Source organism: Sorex araneus, chromosome 3, assembly GCF_027595985.1.
Source record: "Sorex araneus isolate mSorAra2 chromosome 3, mSorAra2.pri, whole genome shotgun sequence".
Classification (NCBI taxonomy): Eukaryota; Metazoa; Chordata; class Mammalia; order Eulipotyphla; family Soricidae; genus Sorex; species Sorex araneus.
Window position 1 is genome coordinate 111,370,325 of NC_073304.1, and position 23,171 is coordinate 111,393,495.

Consider the following 23,171-nt stretch of genomic DNA (forward strand, 5'->3'; position numbering starts at 1 on the left):
GTCCTTCCTAACCATAGCAGGGTCCTTATCCAGTTACTTCTTTTTGGGTCATGACAGAGTTTGTTCCTTGATCATGCTATTAACTTTATATACTTCATATGGTGCTTAGCCTATCCCTTTTCAATACCAGGCTAGCTTACAGCTTGCCTTGGGTCCATCCAAGTTCCTTGGTGGGAACCTTTCTTTGGGAATGTTAGGAACTAAGGGCAACTGAGGTTTAAGTTAAGTAAATATGACAGATGTCCAGGAGTAAATATTATTCTGAGTCAATTACAAAAGTTATAAAAGAATAACATTAACTATCTTCCTGTGTCTATACAAAAAAAGGACATTGCTCTAAAATAAACTATGCATAGGATGCAAAGAAAAGAGAAAAGCAATATTTCACTCACATATACAAAATCCAGATTCCTCAGAAGAATTTGACTTTACAAGTCACAGAGTCTGATTTGGGCATATTAGTAATTAACAGATACAGAAGAAGAACACAAAGGAGAAATTAAAGATAAACATGGAGTATTGAGAGTGCTGATGAAATTGGATGTACCTCTGGAGCACTGTGGTGGGAGTAACTCATAAGCTCCTTGCGGGGAGAGGAAGGACAAACCAATTGTTAAACCTAAAATGTTTAGAACGATAATCCAACAATAAATAAGTGCAATTATTTGGTGCTTTGTTCTTCTTCGGCTTCACTTGAGATTTCTCCAGTTCCATTCAACTTCACCAAACTACATGATTTAATTGCTTTTTTAGTATTCCATTGTGTTTATATACTACACTTTCATTAACCGATCATTTGAATTTGGACACCTAAGTTGATTCCTAAGCCTACCTATTCTGTTTAGTGCTGCAATGAATAATGGTGTGCATATGTTCTTTGAGGACTGGAGCGATAGCACATCGGGTAGGACGTTTGCCGTGTATGCGGCCAACCCGGGTTTGATTCCTCCATCCTTCTTGGATAGCCCTTCAAGCTATGGAGAGTATCTCGCCTGCACAGCAGGCCTGGCAAGTTACACGTGGCATATTTGATATGCCAAAAACAGTAACAAGTCTCACAATGGAGACATTACTGGTCCCTGCTCGAGCAAATCGATGAGCAATGGGATGACAGTGACAGAGATACAGTGATATGTTCTTTGAAATGAATTTTTGTGTCTTGGGGATATATGTCAAGAAATGGAATTGCTGGGTAGTGTTGCAGCTCTATGCTTACTTTTCTGAGAAATTTCATACTGTTTTCTATTGGTTTTAAATCAAACAACAGGGGCTGGAGCGATAGCACAGTGGGTAGGGCGTTTGCCTTGCATGCAGCCGACCCGGGTTCGATTCCCAGCATCCCATATGGTCCCCTGAGCACCGCCAGAGGTAATGCCTGAGTGCAGATTCAGGAGTAACCCCTTTGCATTGCTGGGTGTGACCCAAAATGCAAAAAATAAAATTAAATTAAATCAAACAACATTCCTACAGCAGTGGAAGAGAAATTCCATTTCAACATATCCCTACCCACAGATATTATTCCCGGTTTTTCTTTTTTTTTTTTCTCTTTTGGGTCATACACGGCGATACACAGAAGTTACTCATGGCTTCGCACTCAGAAATTTCTCCTGGCAGTGCTTGGGAGACCATATGGGATGCTGGGAGTCAAACCCGGGTCGGCCGCGTGCAAGGCAAATGCCCTATCCACTGTGCTATCGATCCAGGCCCGGTTCCCGGTTTTTCTGATATGCGCCATTCTCATTGGTGTCTCATTGTCATCTTGATTTGGATTTCCACGATGATAAGGGATGTGTTCTTTTTTCATGTGTCTATTGGTGATCTGTCTGTCTTCTTTAGAGAAGTTTCTTTTTTTTTTTTTTGCTTTTTGGGTCACACCTGGCAATGCACAGGGGTTAATCCTGCCTCTGCACTCAAGAATTACCCCTGGCGGTGCTCAGGGGACCATATGGGATCCTGGGAATCGAACCCGGGTCGGCCGCGTGCAAGGCAAACGCCCTACCCGCTGTGCTATCACTCCAGCCCCTAGAGAAATTTCTGATCATTTCCTCTCTCCATTGTTTGGATGGATTTTAGATTTTTCTAATAATCGTTTAGAATTCTGTATGTTTCTTGGATATTAACTCTTCATCTGATGTGCTTAGTGCAAATATTCTTTCCCATATAGTTGTGTATCTTTCAGATCTAAATTTCTTTAACTATACATAAACTTTCTATTTATATTTGTTTCTGTTACCTTTGCCAATGGAATTGTACCATTGAAAATACCATTGGAGTTCAAATATTGAGCATTTGCCTATATTTTCTGTTTTTTTTCTATATTTTCTGTAATGTATTTTATTTTCATTTATTTATTTTTAATTTTCTATTGTTTTGGCTTTTGTTTTGGCGTTTGAACCCATCCTTCTCAGTTCTGAATTTAGAGATCAGGGTAATCTACATACTGCCCCTTTTATAATCTGTATTCCTTTGTCCTGTTATTCTTTTTTGTTTGTTTGTTTTTTGGGTCACACCTGGCGATGCACAGGAGTTACTCCTGGCTCTGCACTCAGGAATCACTCCTGGCGGTGCTCAGGGGACCATATGGGATGCTGGGAATCGAACCCGGGTGGGCCGCGTGCAAGGCAAACGCTCTACCCACTGTGCTATTGCTCCAGCCTCTGTCCTGTTATTCTTTATACCACAGATAAACAAGATCATCCAGTGTTTATCCTTCTTTTATTTTATTTATTTATTTTTGGCTTTTTTCGGTCACACCCAGCAACGTTCAGGGGTTACTCCTGGCTCTACACTCAGGAATTACTCCTGGTGGTACTCAGGGGACCATATGGGATGCCAGGCATGTATTTGAGGTCAGTGTTGGACACAGAGCGGGGCAGGAGTGACTACATCATGCCCGATCCCTGCTCCACGTCTTGTTTTACTTAAACCTTTTTGTTTTTCTTTAAACCCCCCGCTTTTCCCCCTGGCCATCTGTGAAGGAAGGTCAATTGGGCTGAAAACTCGGTCTTGGCAAATAGTGTCATAATCATTATTAATTGTTAATAGAAGCCAGTCAGATACAAGTAGGTTGAGTAGCTGTTAGAATGTTCTGAAAATCTGTCTAGATTACCTATCTGCCTATCTGTAACTGCCCCTTTATACTATTAGCAGCTGCCAGAATGTTCTGAAAATATGTCTGAATCGCCAATCTGTAATTGCTTTTTTGTGCTATTTGGAAGTATGTTTTCTTTTGAATCATGAAACTTACTTTTTATTTATGCTTTTGTTAAAATGTGTACATGCGGGCCATCTTGCCACATTCAACAGAGAAGAAGCCGGGTGTTCTGGTGAGCAACGGACCTTTTCTAAAAACTGAAAACATACAATCTTTTAATGGAAAACTAATTATCAAATGCTTCCTTAGTAGGGCTGTCTTTCTTGGGGGGAAACTCCAACAACAATAGTGAGTTTTGTGTTGAAATATGGAACGTAATCAAGGTAAAGAGAAAATGAAGTGAAATTCATCAGTTATATAGTTGGGGGTGGGGGGCGGGGGCTGTACTGGGGATTTTGGTGATGGAACATGGGCACTGGTGAAGGGATGGTGTTTGAATATTGTATAACTGAGACATAAACCTGAGAACTTTGTAACTTTCCACATGGTGATAAAATAAAAATTTTTTAAAAATGTGTACATGCGGGTTGGGATATAAGCAGATGTAAGCACTGACTATAAAATTTGTGGCTTTTCCCTTGCTCAGGGTCTTGCTTGGGCCTGAGTGCCTAGAAGCTTGACCCCAGCTAGCTGGCTAATAAACTCCGCTTATTTATTACATTATTGGCTGAGCTCTTTGTGCGGATTCGAAAGGGGAAATTATTGACACCGGATCCTAACAGTCAGCTGTGTGCAAGGCAAACACCCTATTGCTGTGCTATTGCTCTGGATTTTATCGATTTCTGGTTTGATCTGGAGGACTTTAGTCTACTTTGAATTGACTTGTGTAAGATGTGAGATACAGCCTTATTTTGTTACTTGTTGAAGTATCTTTATCCCACTTTATGTACCCAGCTCCCTTAAAAATTAGTTGATCATAGGCCTAGGTATTTGTTTTTGGGTACTTGATTTATTTCATTGGTCAGAGAGTCTACCCTAATTTCATTACTATGCTGTTTTGATTACTATAGCTCTATAGAATAGTTTCAGGTTAAGAAATGAGATACTGCCCAATATCTTATTTTTATTTCTCAGTATGGCTTTGGCTATTCCAGGTGTTTTAGGATTACATATAGACTATTACTGGCTCTACTAAGTTTTTGAAGAATGCCATCCAACTTTGAATTGGGGTCACTTTGAAGCTATATAATAATTGGAGTATGACAATAATTTTGAAATTATTTATTTTTCTAATCTATGACCATGAAATATCTCTCTACTTCTTAAGGTTTCTATGTCTTTCTTAAGTGACTTATAAGGTCTTCCATCTTTTTCTTAAATGACCTATAATTTTCATGGTATAGATCTCTCACCTCATTTGTGAAGTTGGCTTCTAGATTGTTGGATTATAGTTCTAAACATTTAAGCTTTAACATTGCTTTGTCCTTTCTCCTTCGTCCTTGCTGCAAGGAGCTTACATTTATTGGGTTACACCCACCAGAGTGCTTCCATTCCTCTGTGTTTATCTTTAACTTCTCCTTTGAGCTCTGCTTCCCCTATCAGTTAATCACTTATATCCCCAAATCAGACTATGTGTCTTGTAAGGTCACATCCTTCTAAGGACTTTGAATTTTGTATTTGTAAGTGAAATATTGCTTTTCACTTTCCCTTATGTCCTTTGCATAGTTTCAGAGCAATGTCCTTTTTGTATAGACACAAGAAGACAGTTAATGCTATGCTTTTGTAACTTGGGAGTCAATTGACTCCAAATAATATTCACTCCTAGGCATCTGTCATATTTACTTGATTTAAGTCTCAGCTGCCCTTACTTCCTAGCACTCCAAAAGCAGAATTCCAACAAGACACTAGATGGACCCAGGGCAAGCAGTGAGCTACCCTGGCATTGAAATGAGACCCAAGTACCATAAAATTAACAATACGTTAAAACATGATCATGAATAAATTCTGTCATAATTCAAAGAGAAACAACTGGATAGTGACCCTGCTAGGGTTAGGAAGGACTAATCTGGACTGAGGACTGTAGTCTGGGATCTATAACAAGATTTCCCCAGAGCCACATCATAAGCTTAATGTGTCTCTTACTGTGTCCATACAAAACGACTAATATCATTAAGAAGTAGAGTTAGGATGAATGTTTAAATGGTTTTTGGACTAAGGAAAGGAAAAATACACCCCTAGATGGTATTTCGTCCTCGAACCTTCCCTCGAGGGAAGACTTTTTTTTTAAATGTTTAAAATTATTTTATTTTATTTTATTTTATGCTTTTTTTTTTTTGCTTTTGGGGTCACACCCAGCGATGCTCAGCGGTTGCTCCTGGCTTTGCACTCAGGAATTACTCCTGGTGGTGCTTGGGGGACCATATGGGATGCCGGGGATTGAACCCGGGTCGGCCACGTGCAAAGCAAACACCCTACCCGCTGTGCTATCGCTCCGGCCCCCTATTTTATGCTTTTTAATTGAGACACTGTGAGAACAGTTACAGGGCTTTCAGGATCAAGTCTCAGTCATACAATGATCAAACACACATCCCTTTACCAGTGCACATGTTCCACCACCAAGAACCTTAAAGACCCCCTTCCCCTTCCCCCTCTGCATGTGTGGCAGATGATTTTCAATTAACTCTCTCATTGATTTGATAACACTCAATTTTTGACAGAAAACTCACTATCATTATTTGGAGTTTTCTCCCCAACAGTCAAACCTGTCAGAATGGCATCATTAGATCGTATGTTTTCTATTGTTGCTAACAATGAGCATATGATGTTGCACAGTCATGAAAGTGGCCGCCCAGTTTTGGGGTTCTTGTATTAAGACCAGAGATATTTCTGCTGGCAGCCGCTGCATCCTGAGATTGCTTTGTGTGCCTCTGGGATCACGGCTGTTCAGGAGCAGGGGAGCTGTTCTTGGGAGGCCGCTGGGGTCTCATTTGGGCAGGACCGGTTCTGCCTCCCCTCCATCGCGAGATTCCCTATGCATCCCATCATTGCAAGCTCCTACCTCTCTGTCCAATTGGCACTAAATGGTGGTGGTCGCCATGCTGCCGAGAGGCAAAAAGGATGAGGACAAAAACCCTTTCCCTCCCAGGGCTGCACAGAACTGCCAGCAGCCTCTGGGGTTCTATGCCTCTGGTATAATGGCCACTGAGGGGTGGTGGAGCCATTCCTGAGCGTTTTCTTTGGATATCAAGAAATTACGCAGCCACGCGATTTAGAGAGATATCCCAGTCCCACATACTGGAGCCGTGTTAGTAGAAACTCAGTGTCGCTGGGGCTCCATCTGGAGAAGGTGGGGACTCTGCACCTTCTCCATCTGGCGCTCCGGTGTTGTTGGCTCAGTCTGGGGTCTGGAGCATTCTCCCGCTTGCGGTGCTGCCAGCCGAATTCTTTTTTTTTTTTTTTGTTACAAAGCTTTCAGGTTTAAGTCTCAGTTATACAATGCTCAAACACCCATCCCTTCACCAGTGCACATATTCCACCACCAAGAATCACGGTATACTTCCCCCCTTTCCCCCACCTCCCCACCCCCCCACCCCGCATGTGTAACTGGTAAATTTCAATTTATTTTCGCTTTACTTTGATTACATTCAATATTTCAACAAAAAATTCACTATTATTGATTTGGAGTTTCTCCCCCCTAAAGTCGACCTGCTAAAAAGAAAGCATTTGGTAATTTGTTTTCCATTGCTGAGACTGAAGAGATATGAGGTCAGGAGGCCACACTAGCAGCCAAACAGTTTTGGATTTCTGTACTTTAGTATTTTAGTAACTAAGTCCAGAGAAATATCTGCCAGAAATCGCAACATTATAAGCTTGTACCTCTCAGCTACTTTATATTCCACATATGAGTGCAATCTTTCTATGTCTGTCTCTTTCTTTCTGACTCATTTCACTCAGCATGATACTTTCCATGTTGATCCACTTATATGCAAATTTCGTGATTCATGTTTTCTGACAGCTACGTAGTATTCCATTGTGTAGATATACCAGAGTTTCTTTAGCCAATCATCTGTTTTCAGGCACTCTGGTTTTTTCCATATTGTAGCTATTGTAAACAGAGCGGCAATGAACATGGAAATGCAGATGTCATCTCTACTATACCTTTTTGCCTCTCCGGGATATATTCCCAGGAGTGCTATTGCTGGGTCAAATGGAAGCTCAATTTCTAACTTTTTGAGAATCGTCCATATTGTTTTCCAAAAGGGCTGAACCAGTCAGCATTCCCACCAGCAGTGAAGGAGAGTCCCTTTCTCCCCACATCCACGCCAACTCCGGTTGCTTTTGTTTTTTGGGATATGGGCCAGTCTCTGTGGTGTGAGGTGGTATCTCATGGTTGTTTTGATCTGCATGTCTCTGATGATTAGTGATGTTGAACATTTTCTCATGTGCCTCTCAGCCATTTGGATTTCTTCTTTGGGAAAGTTTCTGTTCATTTCATCACCCCATTTTTTGATTGGGTTGGCAGTTTTCTTCTTGTGGAGTTCAACCGGTGCATTGTATATCCTTGTTATCAACCCTTTATCGCATGGGTACTGCGTAAATATCCTTTCCCATTCTGTAGATTGTCTTTGTATTTTGGTCACTGTTTCTTTTGAGGTGCAGAAGCTTCTTAGTTTGAGATAGTCCCATTTATTTATCTCTGTTTTCACTTGCTTGGCCAGTGGCGTGTCAGCTTTGAAGATACCTTTGGCTTCAATGTCGTGGAGGGTTTTGCCGACCTTGTCTTCAATGTACCTTAGGGATTCTGGTCTGATGTTGAGGTCTTTAATCCATTTTAATATGATTTTTGTACATGATGATAGATGGAGGTCTAAGCCCATTTTTTTGCATGTAGCCGTCCAGTTTTGCCAGCACAATTTGTTAAACATGCTTTCCTTGCTCCACTTCACATTTCTTGCTCCCTTATCAAAGATTAGATGATCATATATTTGGGGGTGTGTGTCAGAGTATTTAACCCTGTTCCATTGGTCTGCAGCTCTGCCTTTGTTCCAGTACCATGCTGTTTTAATGACTACCACTTTAGTAGAGTTGGAAGTTGAGGAAGTTGATTCCTCCCATTTTCTTTTTCCCAAGAATTGCTTTAGCTATTCGTGGGGGCTTATTGTTCCATATGAATTTCAGGAGCACCTGCTCCATTTCTTTGAAGAATGACAAGGGTATCCCTATAGGGATCGGATTGAATTTGTACAATGCTTTGGGGAGAATTGCCATTTTGACAATATTAATTCTTCCAATCCATGAGCAGGGTATGTCTTTCCATTTCCTCGTGTCCTCTTTTATTTCCTGAAGTAGCATTTTGTAGTTTTCATTATACAAGTCCTTTACCTTCTTGTTAAGCTGATTCCGAGGTACTTGATATTTTGAGGCGCAATTGTGAACGGGATTGCTTTTCTTATGTCACTTTCTTCTCTCTCATTATTTGCATATAGGAAAGCCATGGACTTTTGGGTATTGATTCTATAGCCTGCAACTTTACTATACGAGTCTATTGTGTCTAGGAGTTTCTTGGTAGAGGTTTTAGGTTCTCTAGGTATACTATCATATCATCTGCGAATAGTGAGAGCTTGATTTCTTCCTTTCCTACCTGAATGCCCTTAATATCTTTTTCTTGCCTAATCGCTATTGCAAGTACTTCCAGTACTATATTGAACAGAAGTGGAGAGAGTGGGCATCCTTGTCTCGTCCCTGTTCTCAGAGGGAAGGTTCTTAGTTTTTTCCCACTGAGGACAATGCTTGCCATAGGCTTGTGATAAATGGCTTTGACTATATTGAGGAAGGTCCCTTCTATACCCATTTTGGCAAGTGTTTTCATCATAAACAGATGCTGGATCTTGTCGAATGCTTTCTCTGCATCTCTTGATATGATTATATGATTTTTATCTTTTCTTTTGTTGATATGATGGATTATGTTGATTGATTTCCAGATGTTAAACCATCCTTGCATCCCCGGGATGAATCCCACTTGGTCGTGGTGTATGATCTTTTTGATGAGTTGTTGAATTCTATTTGCTAATATTTTGTTGAGAATCTTCGCATCTGCGTTCATCAGGGATATTGGCCTGTAGTTTTCTTTTCTGTGGTGTCTTTGTTTGCTTTTGTTATTAGGGAGATATGAGTCTCATAGAAACTGTTTGGGAGGGTTTCTGTTTCTTCAATTTCCTGGGAAAGCTTGAGAAGGACTGGCAAAAGGTCCTCTTTAAATGTTTGGAAGAACTCGCTAGTGAATCCATCTGGATCTGGGCTTTTTGTTTTTGGGAAGACTTTTGATTACAGTTTCGATTTTCTTGATGTTAATTGGACTATTCAGGTACTCCAGGTCTTCTTGGTTCAGCCTTGGGAGATTATAGGAGTCAAGGAATTTATGCATTTTTTCTAGGTTCTCTTGTTTTATGGCATACAGATTTTCAAAGTAGTCTCTGATGATCTTTTGAATTTCATTGGTTTCTGTTGTGATGTCCCCCTTTTCATTTCTGATTCGGCTTATAAGGGTTCTCTCTCTCTCTCTTTCTTTGTGAGTCTTGCTAGTGGTTTATCAATCTTGTTTATTTTCTCAAAGAACCAGCTCTTTGTTTCATTGATCTTTCGGATTGTCTTTTGGGTTTCCATGTCATTAATTTCTTTTTCTTTTTTTTTTAATGTCGTTAATTTCTGCTCTAAGTTTTATTATCTCTTTCCTTCTGCCTGGTTTGGGCTCCTTTTGTTGGTCCTTTTCTGAGGTCTTGAGCTGTGAAGTCAAATTATTTATGTGGGCCCTTTCTTCCTTCCTGACACATGCTTGCGGAGCTATAAATTTTCCCCTTAATATGGCTTTAGCTGCATCCCACAGGTTCTGGTAGCTCGTGTCTTCATTCTCATTTGTTTCCAGGTACCTTTTGATTTCTTCCTTGATTTCCTTCCTGACCCACTCATTGTTCAACATCGAGCTATTTAATTTCCAGGTGTTTGATTTGGTTTTCTGCATCTGTCTTCTGATTAACTTCCATCTTCAGTGCATCATGGTCTGTAAAGATAGCTGGTACAATGTCTATCTTGTTGATTCTGTTGAGGTATATTGTGTGGCCCAGCACATGGTCTATTCTGGAAAATGTTCCATGTACACTGGAAAAGAATGTGTATTCCTTTTTGGGGGGATATAAAGCCCTGTATAGATCTATTAGCCCTCTCTCTTCTATTTCTTTCTTCAAAGCCAGTATTTCCTTGGTGAGTTTTAATCTTCTTGATCTGTCCATAGGAGACAGTGCGGTGTTGAAGTCTCCAACTACTATTGTGTTGCTCACAATGTTCTTCTTACGTCTCTTAGCAGCTGTTGTAGGTATTTAGCTGGTCCCTCATTGGGTGCGTAGACGTTTAGGAGTGTGATTTCTTCCTGATGTACATATCCCGTGATTAATAAAAAGTGGCCTTCACTATCCATTCTCATCTTTTTCAACCTGAAGTCTATGTTGTCCGATACTAGTAAAGCCACCCAAGCTTTCTTGAGGGAGTTGTTTGCTTGCAGGATTGTTTTCCATCCTTTGACTTTGAGTCTGTGTTTGTTCTGGGTATTCAGATGTGTTTCTTGCAGGCAGCAGAATGTTGGGTTCAGTCTTTGAATCCATTTTTTCCAGTCTGTGTCTCTTAATTGGTGAATTTAGACCATTGACATTAAGGGAGATTATTGTTATGGGATTTTGTGCCATCTTTGTGTAAAGGTTTGTTGTGCTTGTAGGGGTTGTTCTTGTCTTACAATAGCCCCTTTAGTGCTTCTTTTAAGTTTGGTTTTGAGTCTCTGAAGTTCCTGAGCTCTTGTTTATCCTCAAAGTAGTGTATGATTCCTTCGAGTTTGAATGAGAGTTTGGCTGGATAAAATATTCTTGGTGAAGCATTGATTTCATTGAGTTTTTTCACGATATCCCACCATTGCCTTCGGGCTTGTAGGGTTTCCTCTGATAGATCTGCTGTGAATCTAAGGGGTGCTCCTTTGCATGAAATTTCCTTCTTGGACCTTGCTGCTTGCAGTATTGTGTCTCTCTGGATGATGTCCATCATTGTAACTATGTTATGTCTTGGGGTTTTTCTGTTAGGATCTCTTTTAGCTGGCACCCTTCGGGCACCTTGAATCTGGATGCCCGCATTGTCCAGCTCTGGGAAGTTTTCCGCAATGATTTGTTTGACTGTGTTTTTCATTGGAATTGGTTCCCTGTGGTTCTTGTAGTCCAATGATTCTAATGTTGTTCCTCTTGAAATCATCCCCTAGGACTCTGATTCTGGCTAGAGCTATTTTGAGGTCTCTTGCCATGGTTTGTTGTTGCCTGTAGGCTTCTTGCAGTTCATCTTCAAGCATACTGATTCTGTCTTCAGCTGCAGTCATCCTATTGTTGAGGGCAGCCAGAGAGTTTTTGATTTCATGTACCGAATCCTTCATCTCTTTTTGAAGGTTTTTTTATTTCTGCTCTCATTTCTTCCTGTATTTTGTCGGCTGTCTGTTTTATTGTTTCTGCCTGGTCCTCCTTGAAGTTGTCCATCTTTGCATTGAGTTCATTGAACATGTTGAGGATTTCAACTCTGAATTCTTTATCAGAGAGGTCAAGTTTGTAGGAAACGCCAATTAAGGTTTCTGGACTCCTTTGATCATTCTCTGCTTGCAATGGGGATTTTCGTTGTTTCTTCATGTTGTTGTGGTGTTATGAAAGAGGGACCTTGAAGATGAGTATCCCTGTTTCCTCTTGTTGTGAAAAAGGATTGTGGATAGGCTCAGTCAATAGTGGTTGCCTTTTTATTCCCCACTTGTAGAACCTGATCTCCCACTGAGATGTTCCTTCAATCGTTATGTGAAGTCTTGTGTTTTATTGTCCTACTGCTTGCAAATAGCTAGGATGTTAGTCTTAGATACGATGTTGAGGAAACTATCTGCTGATGGCCGGTAAAAGGCCATGCCCACTTTGCTTAGGCCACGCCCCTGACGATTAGGCCACGCCCCTTTCCCACAACCTGACAGCGGTCAAGGGGCTGGGGGTGGCGTGCCGGCCACTTGGCCGGCAGTCCGGAGGGTAGGAAAGCCCGAGGTGCTCAGAGCCTCGGAGCAGGCTGGGTTCGGAAGGGCGGGCCGAGGGAGCGTCACACACCTGAGCCGGAAGACAGAACCGCTGCGGCGCTTGAGGTCGGTGTGCCGGCCCTAGGCTGGCAGTCCGGAGGGGAGGGAAGCCCGGGGTGCTCAGGCCAGCCCGAATTCTTACTGCTGACTGTTGCATCAAAATGGCGCCGAGGGCGGGTTGAGGGCGTGACTTCTGGCAGCAGGGGTGGGCTGGAGACTGAGCTGGCGCCACCCCATTCCAGTGCCCCTCGAGGGAAGACTACACTGTTGAGCATACAACCACACTTATGTGTAATTGCACTCCAACCCCTCATAATTTGCTCTATACTGTGAGATTGGGCACAGGGAGGAGGAATATGGGAGTGGGTGAGACTGGAGGGCACAGAGGGAGACAAGATTGGAACAAACTGCAATGGATCACCAACCAGCCTGGCCCTCATTTCCTGCTTTGTCTGCCCAGTGCCATCAACTGTTCGGAGTGAAGGAAGAGGCTCCAGACCACCAAACACATAGAGCTTGCCCACATTATTATTGAACACATACTAGATAATAGATGTTCTTGGGCACTATTTTCAATTAAGTAAACTCTTTGGTAGTTGTGAAATTTTACTTCTTGCTATTTATCCCCAAGACAAAAACCATTCATTTGAAAGGACATATGCACACCATTAGTCATTGCAATACTCAACACAATAGCTAGACTATGAAATAAACCTAGGTGTCTAATGACAGAATAATACACACAATGAATATTATACAGCTACAAGGAACACGAAATCATGCAATTTGCTGAAATATGCATGGATCTGGAGGATGTCTTCACTATCACTGTCACTGTCATCCCGTTGCTCATCGATTTGTTCGAGCAGGCACCAGTAACGTCTCTCAATGAGAAACTTATTGTTACTGTTTTTGGCATATCCAATACGCACGGGTAGCAGAGCCTGCTCTGCCATGCGGGCTCCATACTCTCGGTAGCTTGCCGGGCTCTCCGAGAGGGGCGGAGGAAGGAGGATGTCTTACTTTAAGAAATTAAGACATAAGAAGAATAAACACTGGGACTGGAGTGATAGTACAGCAGATAGAACTTGCACACGGCTGGCCCAGGTTGGAAACCCAGAATTTCATATAGTCTCTCTGTACATAGCCAGGATTAATTCCTGAGTGCAGAGCCAGGAGTACCCCCTGAACGATGCTGGGTGTGACCGAAAAAAGCCAAAAATAAATAAATAAAATAAAAGAAGGATAAACACTGGATGATCTTGTTTATCTGTGGTATAAAGAATAACAGGACAAAGGAATGCAGATTATAAAAGGGCAATATGTAGATTACCCTGATCTCTAAATTCAGAACCGAGAAGGATGGGTTCAAGGTTCCTGCCCTCTGCCTTCGTTGACCTCAATCTGCCTCTTCTTATTTTCACACTTGATTTCTTTTCTTCCATATCTTTCTCAGTTCTGTAATTTAGGGACCAATCAGCAGTCTGAAGGAACCAACCAACACCCTCACTTCAGTGTTCAGGTGAGTAGGTTTCTTACAAAAAAATAATGAAATCTATGAACTTCCCATGAAAAGGGATAAAGAGGGGCTGGAGCAATAGCACAGCGGGGAGGGCGTTTGCGGGGAGGGCGTTTGCCTTGCACGTGGCCAACCTGGGTTCGATTCCCAGCATCCCATATGGTCCCCTGAGTGCCACCAGGTGTAATTCCTGAGTGCATGAGCCAGGAGTAACCCCTATCCATTTGCCAGGTGTGACCCAAAAAGAAAAAAAAAATACTTAGAAATAGCAAAAAAGTCAAAATAATCACCTACCAGCATTAAATGCAAGTTCTAATTTACAGAAGGAAATTAATTCTACCTCTTTTTCAGCTGATGACAGACTTGAAAACTCAGAATTGTTTTCTGTTCCTAAATTCTTTGAAAAATCCATGCTTCCACCTCCAGAACCCAGTGAAAAACCTTGCTATGCAAGACCAGTGACTGCAAACTCCAGGCCTCAAGACATTGGGGATGGACCACTCCTTCCCATCTCTCCGCCCCTATGAGGTCCTGGCTGTCATGCCCATGAACTACCTCCAGGTGCTATTTAAGCACATTAACGGCCATTATCCAGAGACTACAAACGAATCTCGGAACCAAGCAGCTCACTGCAGAGATTTTTTCGGACCCTAATTATTCAAAATTTTAGAATTCCAGGACATCTCATGCTATTCATAATAAGCAAAACAAAATAAATTATCTAGCACTGCCTGTGGGGCAGGCTTGAGTGGTGATGGGAAACTTCAACATAATGGTGGCAGAAGGTGAAATGGTAGTGGGATTGGTATTGAAATATTGAATGTAATCAATTATTGTGAACAACTTAATGAAAATAAAATTAAGAAATAAATAAATAAAAGGAAAAAAAGAGAAAAATACATGCTTTCTATACTCTAATGTAAGGAAATGACACAGAAAGTTAGTACCTTCTTTTTTTCTTGTTTTCTGGGTTACACCTGGTGATGCACAGGGGTTCTCCTGGCTCTATACTCTGGAATTACTCCTGGTGGTGCTCCAGGGACCATAAGGGATGCTGGGAATTGAACCCAGGACAGCTGCGTGCAAGGCAAATGCCTGGCCCGCTGTGCTATCACTCCAGCCCCAAAAATTAGTATCTTAGGAATTGCTATTTCTTGTAGATTGAAGTTTCTGCACTGAGTAAGGTTAGGGAACTGCTTCCACTGACCTTTTGATGCTGTGCTTAGGAGCTCTTGAGTTGGTCCCACCACTCCATTAAGCCACCAGAGACATATCTGAACAAATATTAAACACACATCCACTTTTTGCACTTTTCCTCTTTACACTTGTATTTACCGCCAACTCTATTTTTCTGCCTTCTTGCCCCGTATTGTCTCCAAAGATAATTAGCTTTTCAAAGGTAGAATATGCATAATTATTATTAAATACATTTTTGCGTAAATTCTGAGGTCCTTTTTCCTAGAATCTTCTGCAATATATGAATTTTGTGACACAAATTTTCATTACCTTTCTAAGAGTTTGGCCGTTCATGCCTTACTCTCTGAAGACGGGCTTCACTTTTAAAAATGTCTTGTGTGCTGATGCCCAGAATGTACTTAATAGCTTGAAATTGTCACAAGTTCTCACTTGGCAGTGATTTTCAGATTTGCTTCAACATTTCTTCTTCAGCAATGCCAAATGTAAATGGTTTAGTTTGGAAAAAGTAAATCTCCTAGGGATATATCTCGAATTCATTGGCTCATCTAGCATCTATCTATGGATCACTCTCCGAGATTGTTGGTTATTCTGGAAGGCAGGAATTCCATCTACTGTGGGCAGCATTAAGGACAATGTCTCACATATACTGGAAACAATTCAGTCAATAAACGGAGAGAATATGTCTCTATTGCAGACTTAGCATTCTAGTCTAAGAATGAGGACCAGTATCAGAAAGTTGCGGTATGGGCCAAATGAAAAATAACTGTGTTAGATTGGTGAGAACGATGCCATTTTAAACGTCTTGTTCTGGAAATAAAAATAGTTCCTTATACCAGCTGTTGCTTATAGGTGGGTGGATGGTATCACACGATTAATTAAATGGCTTTGGGTGGCTTCCAGGTTCCCTTTTGCAGAGCTTGCAATTAGGAAGAATGCTCCAATCTGTTACCACCTTTCCTCAGGCATCCATGGCCCTCTGTCGGTTGTCTCCAAACAGAAGGGATTCTGGAACTAAGGAGATGTTGCATGTTTTCGGTGAAAAGCACTTTATTGGAAACTATGATTCCGCCGGCTCTTCTAAAGGATTCAAGTTCACCTTGGCTGGGATAAGCACCGAGGGCCACGCCCCTAGTCTCAAGACCCCAGGAACCCCCGGTCTGACCGTTAGGGTCTCACCCGCTCTTCCCTGATGCCTGATGGGAATCGTAGTTGATATGTCCGTGACGGTGGACACCGGGAAGGCGCCCCAGACTACAATTCCCGACAGCCCTCGCGCGCCCCGCCCTGCCCCGCCCCGCGCCCGCGGCGAGACGAGAGCTGAGGCTCGGAGGGCGCCAGGAGCTGCGGCGTGTCTGTGGAGGCGGCGGCGGGCACCATGGACAACGCGGGCAAGGAGCGTGAGGCCGTGCAGCTGATGGCGGAGGCCGAGAAGCGAGTCAAGGCCTCGCACTCGTTCCTTCGAGGGTTGTTCGGGTGAGCGGCGCAGGGCGCCTGCCGGGGGCTCCGGGTCCCTCCCCTCCCCCAGACCCCAGCGGGCCCCTCAGGGTCGCGTCCACGCCGGCCCCCGCGGGCGCGTCCTTCCGGGCAGCGTGGGCCGAGCGCGAGGCGGCCGGGCGGATGAGTCAGCGCTTTGCCCCGCGCTGGCGGCCCCGCGCCCCGCGCCCGTCGTTGGCGTCCGTCGTTGGCGTCCGTGTGGGAGTGCTGGTCGGGCCCCTTCCGCCCGCGCGCCGGGCGGCGAGACGTCGCTCAGGGCGGCATCTCCAGGAACAGCAAATTGGGATTTCCCACGTCGCGTCCCCGGGACCGTGGTATGCAGAGATGTTCAGGAATAGAGTGCCTGGCCACGGGAGTCCCGCAGATACTTGTCCTCATTGGTCTCTAGAGTCTTCTTTTGCTGCAACATTGGAAGTGCACCTATAAATTCTAAGATTGTTCCTTAAGAGTTAGGACGGTAGGAGTGCCATCTAGTACGCTCTAATTCACAAGACAAATAAAATTTATTGTCTTGGCACTACATTGCAGGAGGTGATGTTAGTGTCACAGCATATTTAAAGTGCTTCCTTGGGAGAAAATCTAATTGGCAGAGGAGGAAAACAAGACAGCATCTGATGCTCCTCTCGGGAATGCACCTTTTAGTGAGGAGTTCTTTCACTGTGTTTGTAAATCGAGGCTAAGTCTCGAGCCAATAATAATAAGAATAGTGAGGGATTTTTAAATTTTTTTTATTTTCTGCAGCATTTCATTTCAGTAAATGTCATAGACATTTTATTCTAACAGAACAAATAGTTTTTAAAATTTATTTTTTAAATTGAATTGACATTGATTTATAGAGTATAAATGTCTACATTTTAGGGAAACTCACTACACCATACCCATTACCAGAGTGCTAATATTTCTACAACACTGTCTATTTTACCATTTTAGCTCATCCTTTCACCCCTTGATAACCTCAGTTCTGTAGCCAGAATCTAAGTTTATGTTCATAAAAGTTCCACACTTATGAACTATGAAGTGTGTTTTCATTGCTACAATTTCATTGTAAGGAGTGAACAGAGATGTTTCTTTAAAAGTAAAAAGCTCTTGTCTTGAGGAACAAAATGTTTGTTTTGACAGGACTGTGTTCTTTGTTTCTTTTGTAAATTTCAGGTAAGTGAGGTTATCTCCTCTGTTCCCTCTGTCTTATGTAGTGTAGCATGTTAGCAGGATTTCAGCTTTAGTATTTTGGGTTTTTGGGTGTGTGTGTGTATGTGTGTGTGTGTGTGTGTGTGTTTGGGGGCCACACCCAGCTGTGCCCCCTTTATTCCTGCCTTTGCCATCAGGAATCACCCCCAGGGTCATGTGTATGTCAGGGATTGAATCCACTCAGCCCCAGTCAAATGACCTATCACTGTACTATTTCTCTGACCGCAATTTCAGCTTTTCTAATGGCTGAAAAGACATCTTGTTTATTCACTCACTTGTCACTGGATTGCTTCCAGAATTTGGCTATTAGAAAATAGCCCTACAATAAAAATAGTTGTACATATATCTTTTGATATTTTTGTATACTTTGGAGAGACTCTATTTTGTTTTGTATTGGGGCTACCCCTGGCTGTGCTCAGGGCTTACTCCTGGCTCTGTGTCAGAGAACATGTGCAAGGTGCAAGGGATGCACCTAAGTGCTTTAATTTTTGTGCTATCTCTTCTTAACTCTTGTACTATCTCTTTTTATTTTTTGGGGGGGTCACACCTGGCGATGCACAGGGGTTACTCCTGGCTCTGCACTCAGGAATTAGTCTTGGTGATGCTCAGGGGACCATATGGGATGCTGGGACTTGAATCCCTGTCGGCTGTGTGAAGGCAAATGCCCTACCCACTGTGCTCTAGCCCCTGTACTATCTCTTTAATCTAGAGGCTTTTTATTTTTGAAGAAACACTTCTTTTCTCCATTAATTAGCAAGTCACATAGGAAGACTTCATCTCCATTGATTAGCAGGACATACAGAGAAACTTGAATCTTCTCCATCATAGTCAAGTTTATACAGAGGTCATTGGATCATAGGTCTAAACTGAATATGGCCATCACTTTTAGTTTTGATACCTAGGATAAGTTACTTAAGCTCTCTGTGCCTTTGTTTCCTCTGCTGTAAAATTGAGGTGATAACATATTTCACAGCTTGTGAGGACTTTAGAGTTATTGTAGATGATAGTTATGAAATATTATGAAGTATGTTCTTCAAAATTGTCAGCCCAGTTATTTTAGAATGAACCAGAGAATCAGGCAGATAAAGTAACTTTTCCAGGATTTTTTTCTAAAAATGTTTTAGAAATTAAAAACCCAGAGCACTTTATCAGAGCCAAGGAGGACCTTTTGGACTGATTATTGTTCTTTTAATGAAATAAAATATAGTTTTTTATACTTGTAAGCAATGAGATCCTGTTATTTTACAGTAATACCTAATCGCAGGGAAAGCATACAGAGTTCTTTGAGGTTTAAGATGTGAGGTTTAGTAATGTTACATAATTATTTGAAATCACTAGCCCTAGTTTTTCCATCACTTGCAATGAGAAGAGAGATTCTGTATTGCTTTTTGAGATTTGGATCCTACATCATATTTGGCATCCCTTGACCCTATTGTTTTTTTCTTTTCCTTGAGTGCTTTGCATAGTTTATTCAGAGCAGTGTCCTTTTTGTATGGGCACAGAAAGCTAGTAGTAAATGCTATGCTTCTGTAACCTGGGAGTCATTTGACTCTCCATGATATTTTCCTCCGCATCTGTTCTCTAGACCTAAGCCTCAGCTGCCCTTACTTCCTAGCACCCCCAAAAGCAGGGTCCCTCCGAGGGATGGGATAGAACCAGGGCAAGTGGTGAGTTATGTGCTGCCCTGGTATCGAGATGGGCCTGGCCAAAGTGCCTAATGCTTAATTATAAGAGCTTGGTCATGGACAGATGCTGTCCTGATCCAAAAAGTATTAGCTAGATTCAGACCCTACTAGGGTTAGGGATGATTAATCTGGCCTGAGCGCTGTAGTCTGAGTCAGTGGCAAGACATTTCCTGGAGAGCTGCCCTAGACGCTTCAATGTATCTTACTGTGCCCATTCAAAAATAACTAATATTGTGGGGCTGGAGTGATAGCACAGCGGGTAGGGCATTTGCCTTGCACGCGGCCGACCCGGGTTCGAATCCCAGCACCTCATATGGTCCCCCGAGCACCGCCAGAAGTAATTCCTGAGTGCATGAGCCAGGAGTAACCCCTGTGCATTGCTGGGTGTGACCAAAAAAAAGCAAAAAAAAAAAAAATCAAAAATAACTAATATTGAAATGTTAATTAAGATGCTAGGAGGAGGGGAATGCCTCAAGGTGGTGTTTCCTTTGAACCTGGTGGGCCCTCAGGAAGGGCTTTCTTATGTTGATTTTGCTGGGTCTGACTAGGGCCCAGAGAGACTAGTAAGGAGAGAGACTAGTGAAGAAAGGAAGAAACTGGAGAGCTGGGATGGAGGAATGAGGAGCTAGGAGAGACTGGAGGTGATGGGGAATGAGGAGCAGTGTGAAATTAGAATGGGAAGCTCAGAGAGGTTGGAACAGGTGCGTGGAGAGAATGGAATAAATAGCAACTGATTGATCAACCAGTATGGCCCTCCTTTTCCTCTTTCGTCTGCCCCATGGTCTGGGCCACCCCCCCCCCCACCTCCAGCCCAGGCGTGGCCAATGGGGAGAGCCGTTGCCCCCCCAGGCAGATGTTTTTTACAATAGTGTGTTCTTAGTAGTATTGTAGATTTTGGTGTTGTTTTCAGTAAAATTGAATAAATATGAGAGTCAGCTGTATGTTTCTTTTGTAATGAGATGCAAGATAAAGTTCTTTGCAGAATTGTCAGTGTTCTTTCCTCACATCCATCCTGTAAGAAAAGAGTTGTAGGTGTAGGCTAGCCTCTCATCCAGTGTTCCTGATGTTATGTTTTTCTGCTCACTCTCAGTTAAAGGGTTATTTGACTTTCTTATTATGGAATTAAAGGCTACTCTTGAAAGGCTTAGTTAATCATAGTGTAATAGAAATACCACCCCAAAAGTAGTGCTTTATTTGTTTGCAGAGATGTACCATCATCAGATTCACATTCTGATTTATAATCTTAATGAACTTCTGTTATGATCTTACATTGGACCAGTTCTACTAGTGACATACTTTTGAATTGTAAAGGCTTCTCTACTATCCTCTAGTCTTATACTGGAAGACCAGATTGGGAATAATCAATCTGCACAGTGCACCCTGATGAAAGTGGCCATTGAAGAATGGTAGTGGGGGGGGGGCGAAGAAAGGAAAAAAAAAATGGTAGTGGAAGGATGCTATGGATAGTTAATGTTATTCTTTTGCTTTTGAATGTTTCCCCCACCTAAAATCTTTTTTATTGATTTTTTTTGTTGAGATTTTGTTTATAATACTATTAGGTCATTATTATATTTGCAGATATATTTTCATATTACCCCAGAGTCTGCCCCCTCCCCTCTGCTGCATTTCCAGGTCTGTTTATCTTGCCTCGAGATTTGTTTCCATTGGGTATTGTCTATCCCTTTTTAAATTTCTTTATACTCAGCATCTGAGAAAATCATCTGATATTTATTGTTTACTTTCAACTCCCATCTCTTGCTTGATACCCTCTAATTCCATTGAGATTGTAGCAAACTGCAAAATTTCATCATTTCTCATACTGAATAATACTGCATTGTGTATACTTATCACAGTTTCTTTTTATCTTCTCCTTTTTTGCTAATTTATTTTGGGGCCATATCCAGCAGTGCTCAGGGGTTACTCCTGGCTCTGCAATCAGGAATAATTTTGGGGGGTGCTTGGGGAGTCAACAGGATGTCAGGAATCTACCCAGATTGGCCATGTGCAAGGCAAGCACCCTACCCACTGTACTATTGCTCCAGCCCTCACTATTTCTTTCTTGAAATTTTTTTTGGGGGGGCCACACCAGGCTTTGCTTGGGGCTTACTCCTGACTTTGTGCTCAGGGATCACATTGGTGGTGACCAGGGAACATATGTGACCGGGCATGAACCTTGCTTGGCTGCATGTAAGGCAAGCACCTTACCTGTGGTACTGTCTCTTTGGCCCCTGTCATTCTTCTTCTTTTTTTTTTTTTTTTTGGCTTTTTTGGGTCACACCCAGCAATGCTCAGGGGTTACTCCTGGCTCTGCACTCCGGAATTACTCCTGGTGGTGATGGGGAGCAATATGGGGATCAAACCCAGGTTGGCTGGGTGCAAGTCCTACCCACTGTGCTATCGCTCTAGCCCCCCTGTCATATTCTTCATTTTATTTTCACAAAGATTGTTTAAGTTTTGCTAAACTATAGCAGGAAATTATGATTGCATTTATAAAGATTATAGGTTTTCTTTAGTTAAAATGTTCAGTCTAGGATTGTGGGGATGGATGGTGCAGAGCACATGCCTGGCACATACAAGGTCCTGAAATCATTTCTGGCGTCGAATGTCCCTGCACCTAGCACTGCTGGGTATGGCCTTAGTAGCCACCAGTATCCAGAGGTATTCAAATGCAGATGGAACTTTAAAAAATTTGTATCACTGTGTCACTGTATCACTGTCATCCTTTTGCTCATTGATTTGTTCAAGCGGGCACCAGTAATGTCTCCATTGTGAGATTCGTTACTGTTTTGGCATATCGGATGCGCCACGGGTAGCTTGCCAGGCTCTGCCGTTTGGGCAGTAGCCTAAGTTTTTTAAAAAAGAGGTGAGGTAATATAAGATATATAGTAGTATTAATAAAATAATGTGTTGGTTATGTTTATACTTTATACATATGTATGAAATTTAATAATGTACATTGCAAAGTTGTTCAAATTTTATATGGCCTGTTAAATAAATCATACTAGGGTCTGAGTGATAGTATAGTGGGTAGGGCTTCTGTCTTAGAAACTGGCCCAGTTTCTAATCCCAGGTACCACATAGAGTCTCTTGGGCCAGGATTGATCCTGAGTACAGAGCCAGGACTCCCTTCCCAACCCTAAACAAAAACAAAACAAAACAAATACTTAGCTTCTGGTTATTTTAGCTTTCAAATGAGTAGAGGAACAGAATCAGCATTTCAGGGTTTTACAATTATGTAGGGTGCTGGAAAGCTTACTAAGTCACACAGAGCTGTATTGCTGTTATTAATTATAATCATTTGGTTTGCTAATTTTAGTGTCAAGTTACACAGTTTGTATACAGAATAATAATCCTTTTCTGGATAGTTTCATTTTTTCCTACAATGTTCACCCTGTTTTTTCTATTCCTTGGAACCCCCAAGGTGCAGAGTGACTTAGAAGACTCGGGAGGCCCCTGTGGCGATGTGTGGCCTTGGCGTGTCAGCTCCTGAGGAGGCTCAGCACCTCACTCAGCATGTGCTGGTGCTTACTGAATATTGGTGAAGAGAATGACTATATAGATATTAATACATATGCTGAGGGGTTTTGTTTTTTGTTTTGGGGGGATGCCACTCCCACCTCTTCTCAGGACTTACTACTGGTTTTATGCTCTGGCAGTGCTTGGGGACCATATACAGTGCTGAGGACCATATGGGGTGCTGGGGATGGTACTCGGTAATCTGTGTGCAAGGCAGACATCTTCCCCACTCTTCTCTGTCCCCCCCCCCCTCGCCCCCACCCGCCTTCCACCTTTTTTCTTTTTTGTCTAGCAAAGGCAGCAAGGTGAATGGGAATTCATGTAACTTTTTTTTTTTTTTAATTTTTT

General features: G+C 42.3%; 1 protein-coding gene across 1 annotated transcript in view; it reads left to right on the forward strand.

The window, feature by feature from the left end:
* The first annotated feature begins 16,222 nt into the window (after positions 1-16,222).
* NAPB (NSF attachment protein beta) overlaps positions 16,223-23,171 on the forward strand; it is an 82,568-nt gene continuing 75,619 nt past the window's right edge. Inside the window, exon 1 of the mRNA XM_004601793.2 lies at positions 16,223-16,413. Within this exon, the coding sequence (XP_004601850.1) occupies positions 16,316-16,413 (98 nt within the window). The 5' untranslated portion in view covers positions 16,223-16,315. The remainder of the gene's footprint in view (positions 16,414-23,171) is intronic.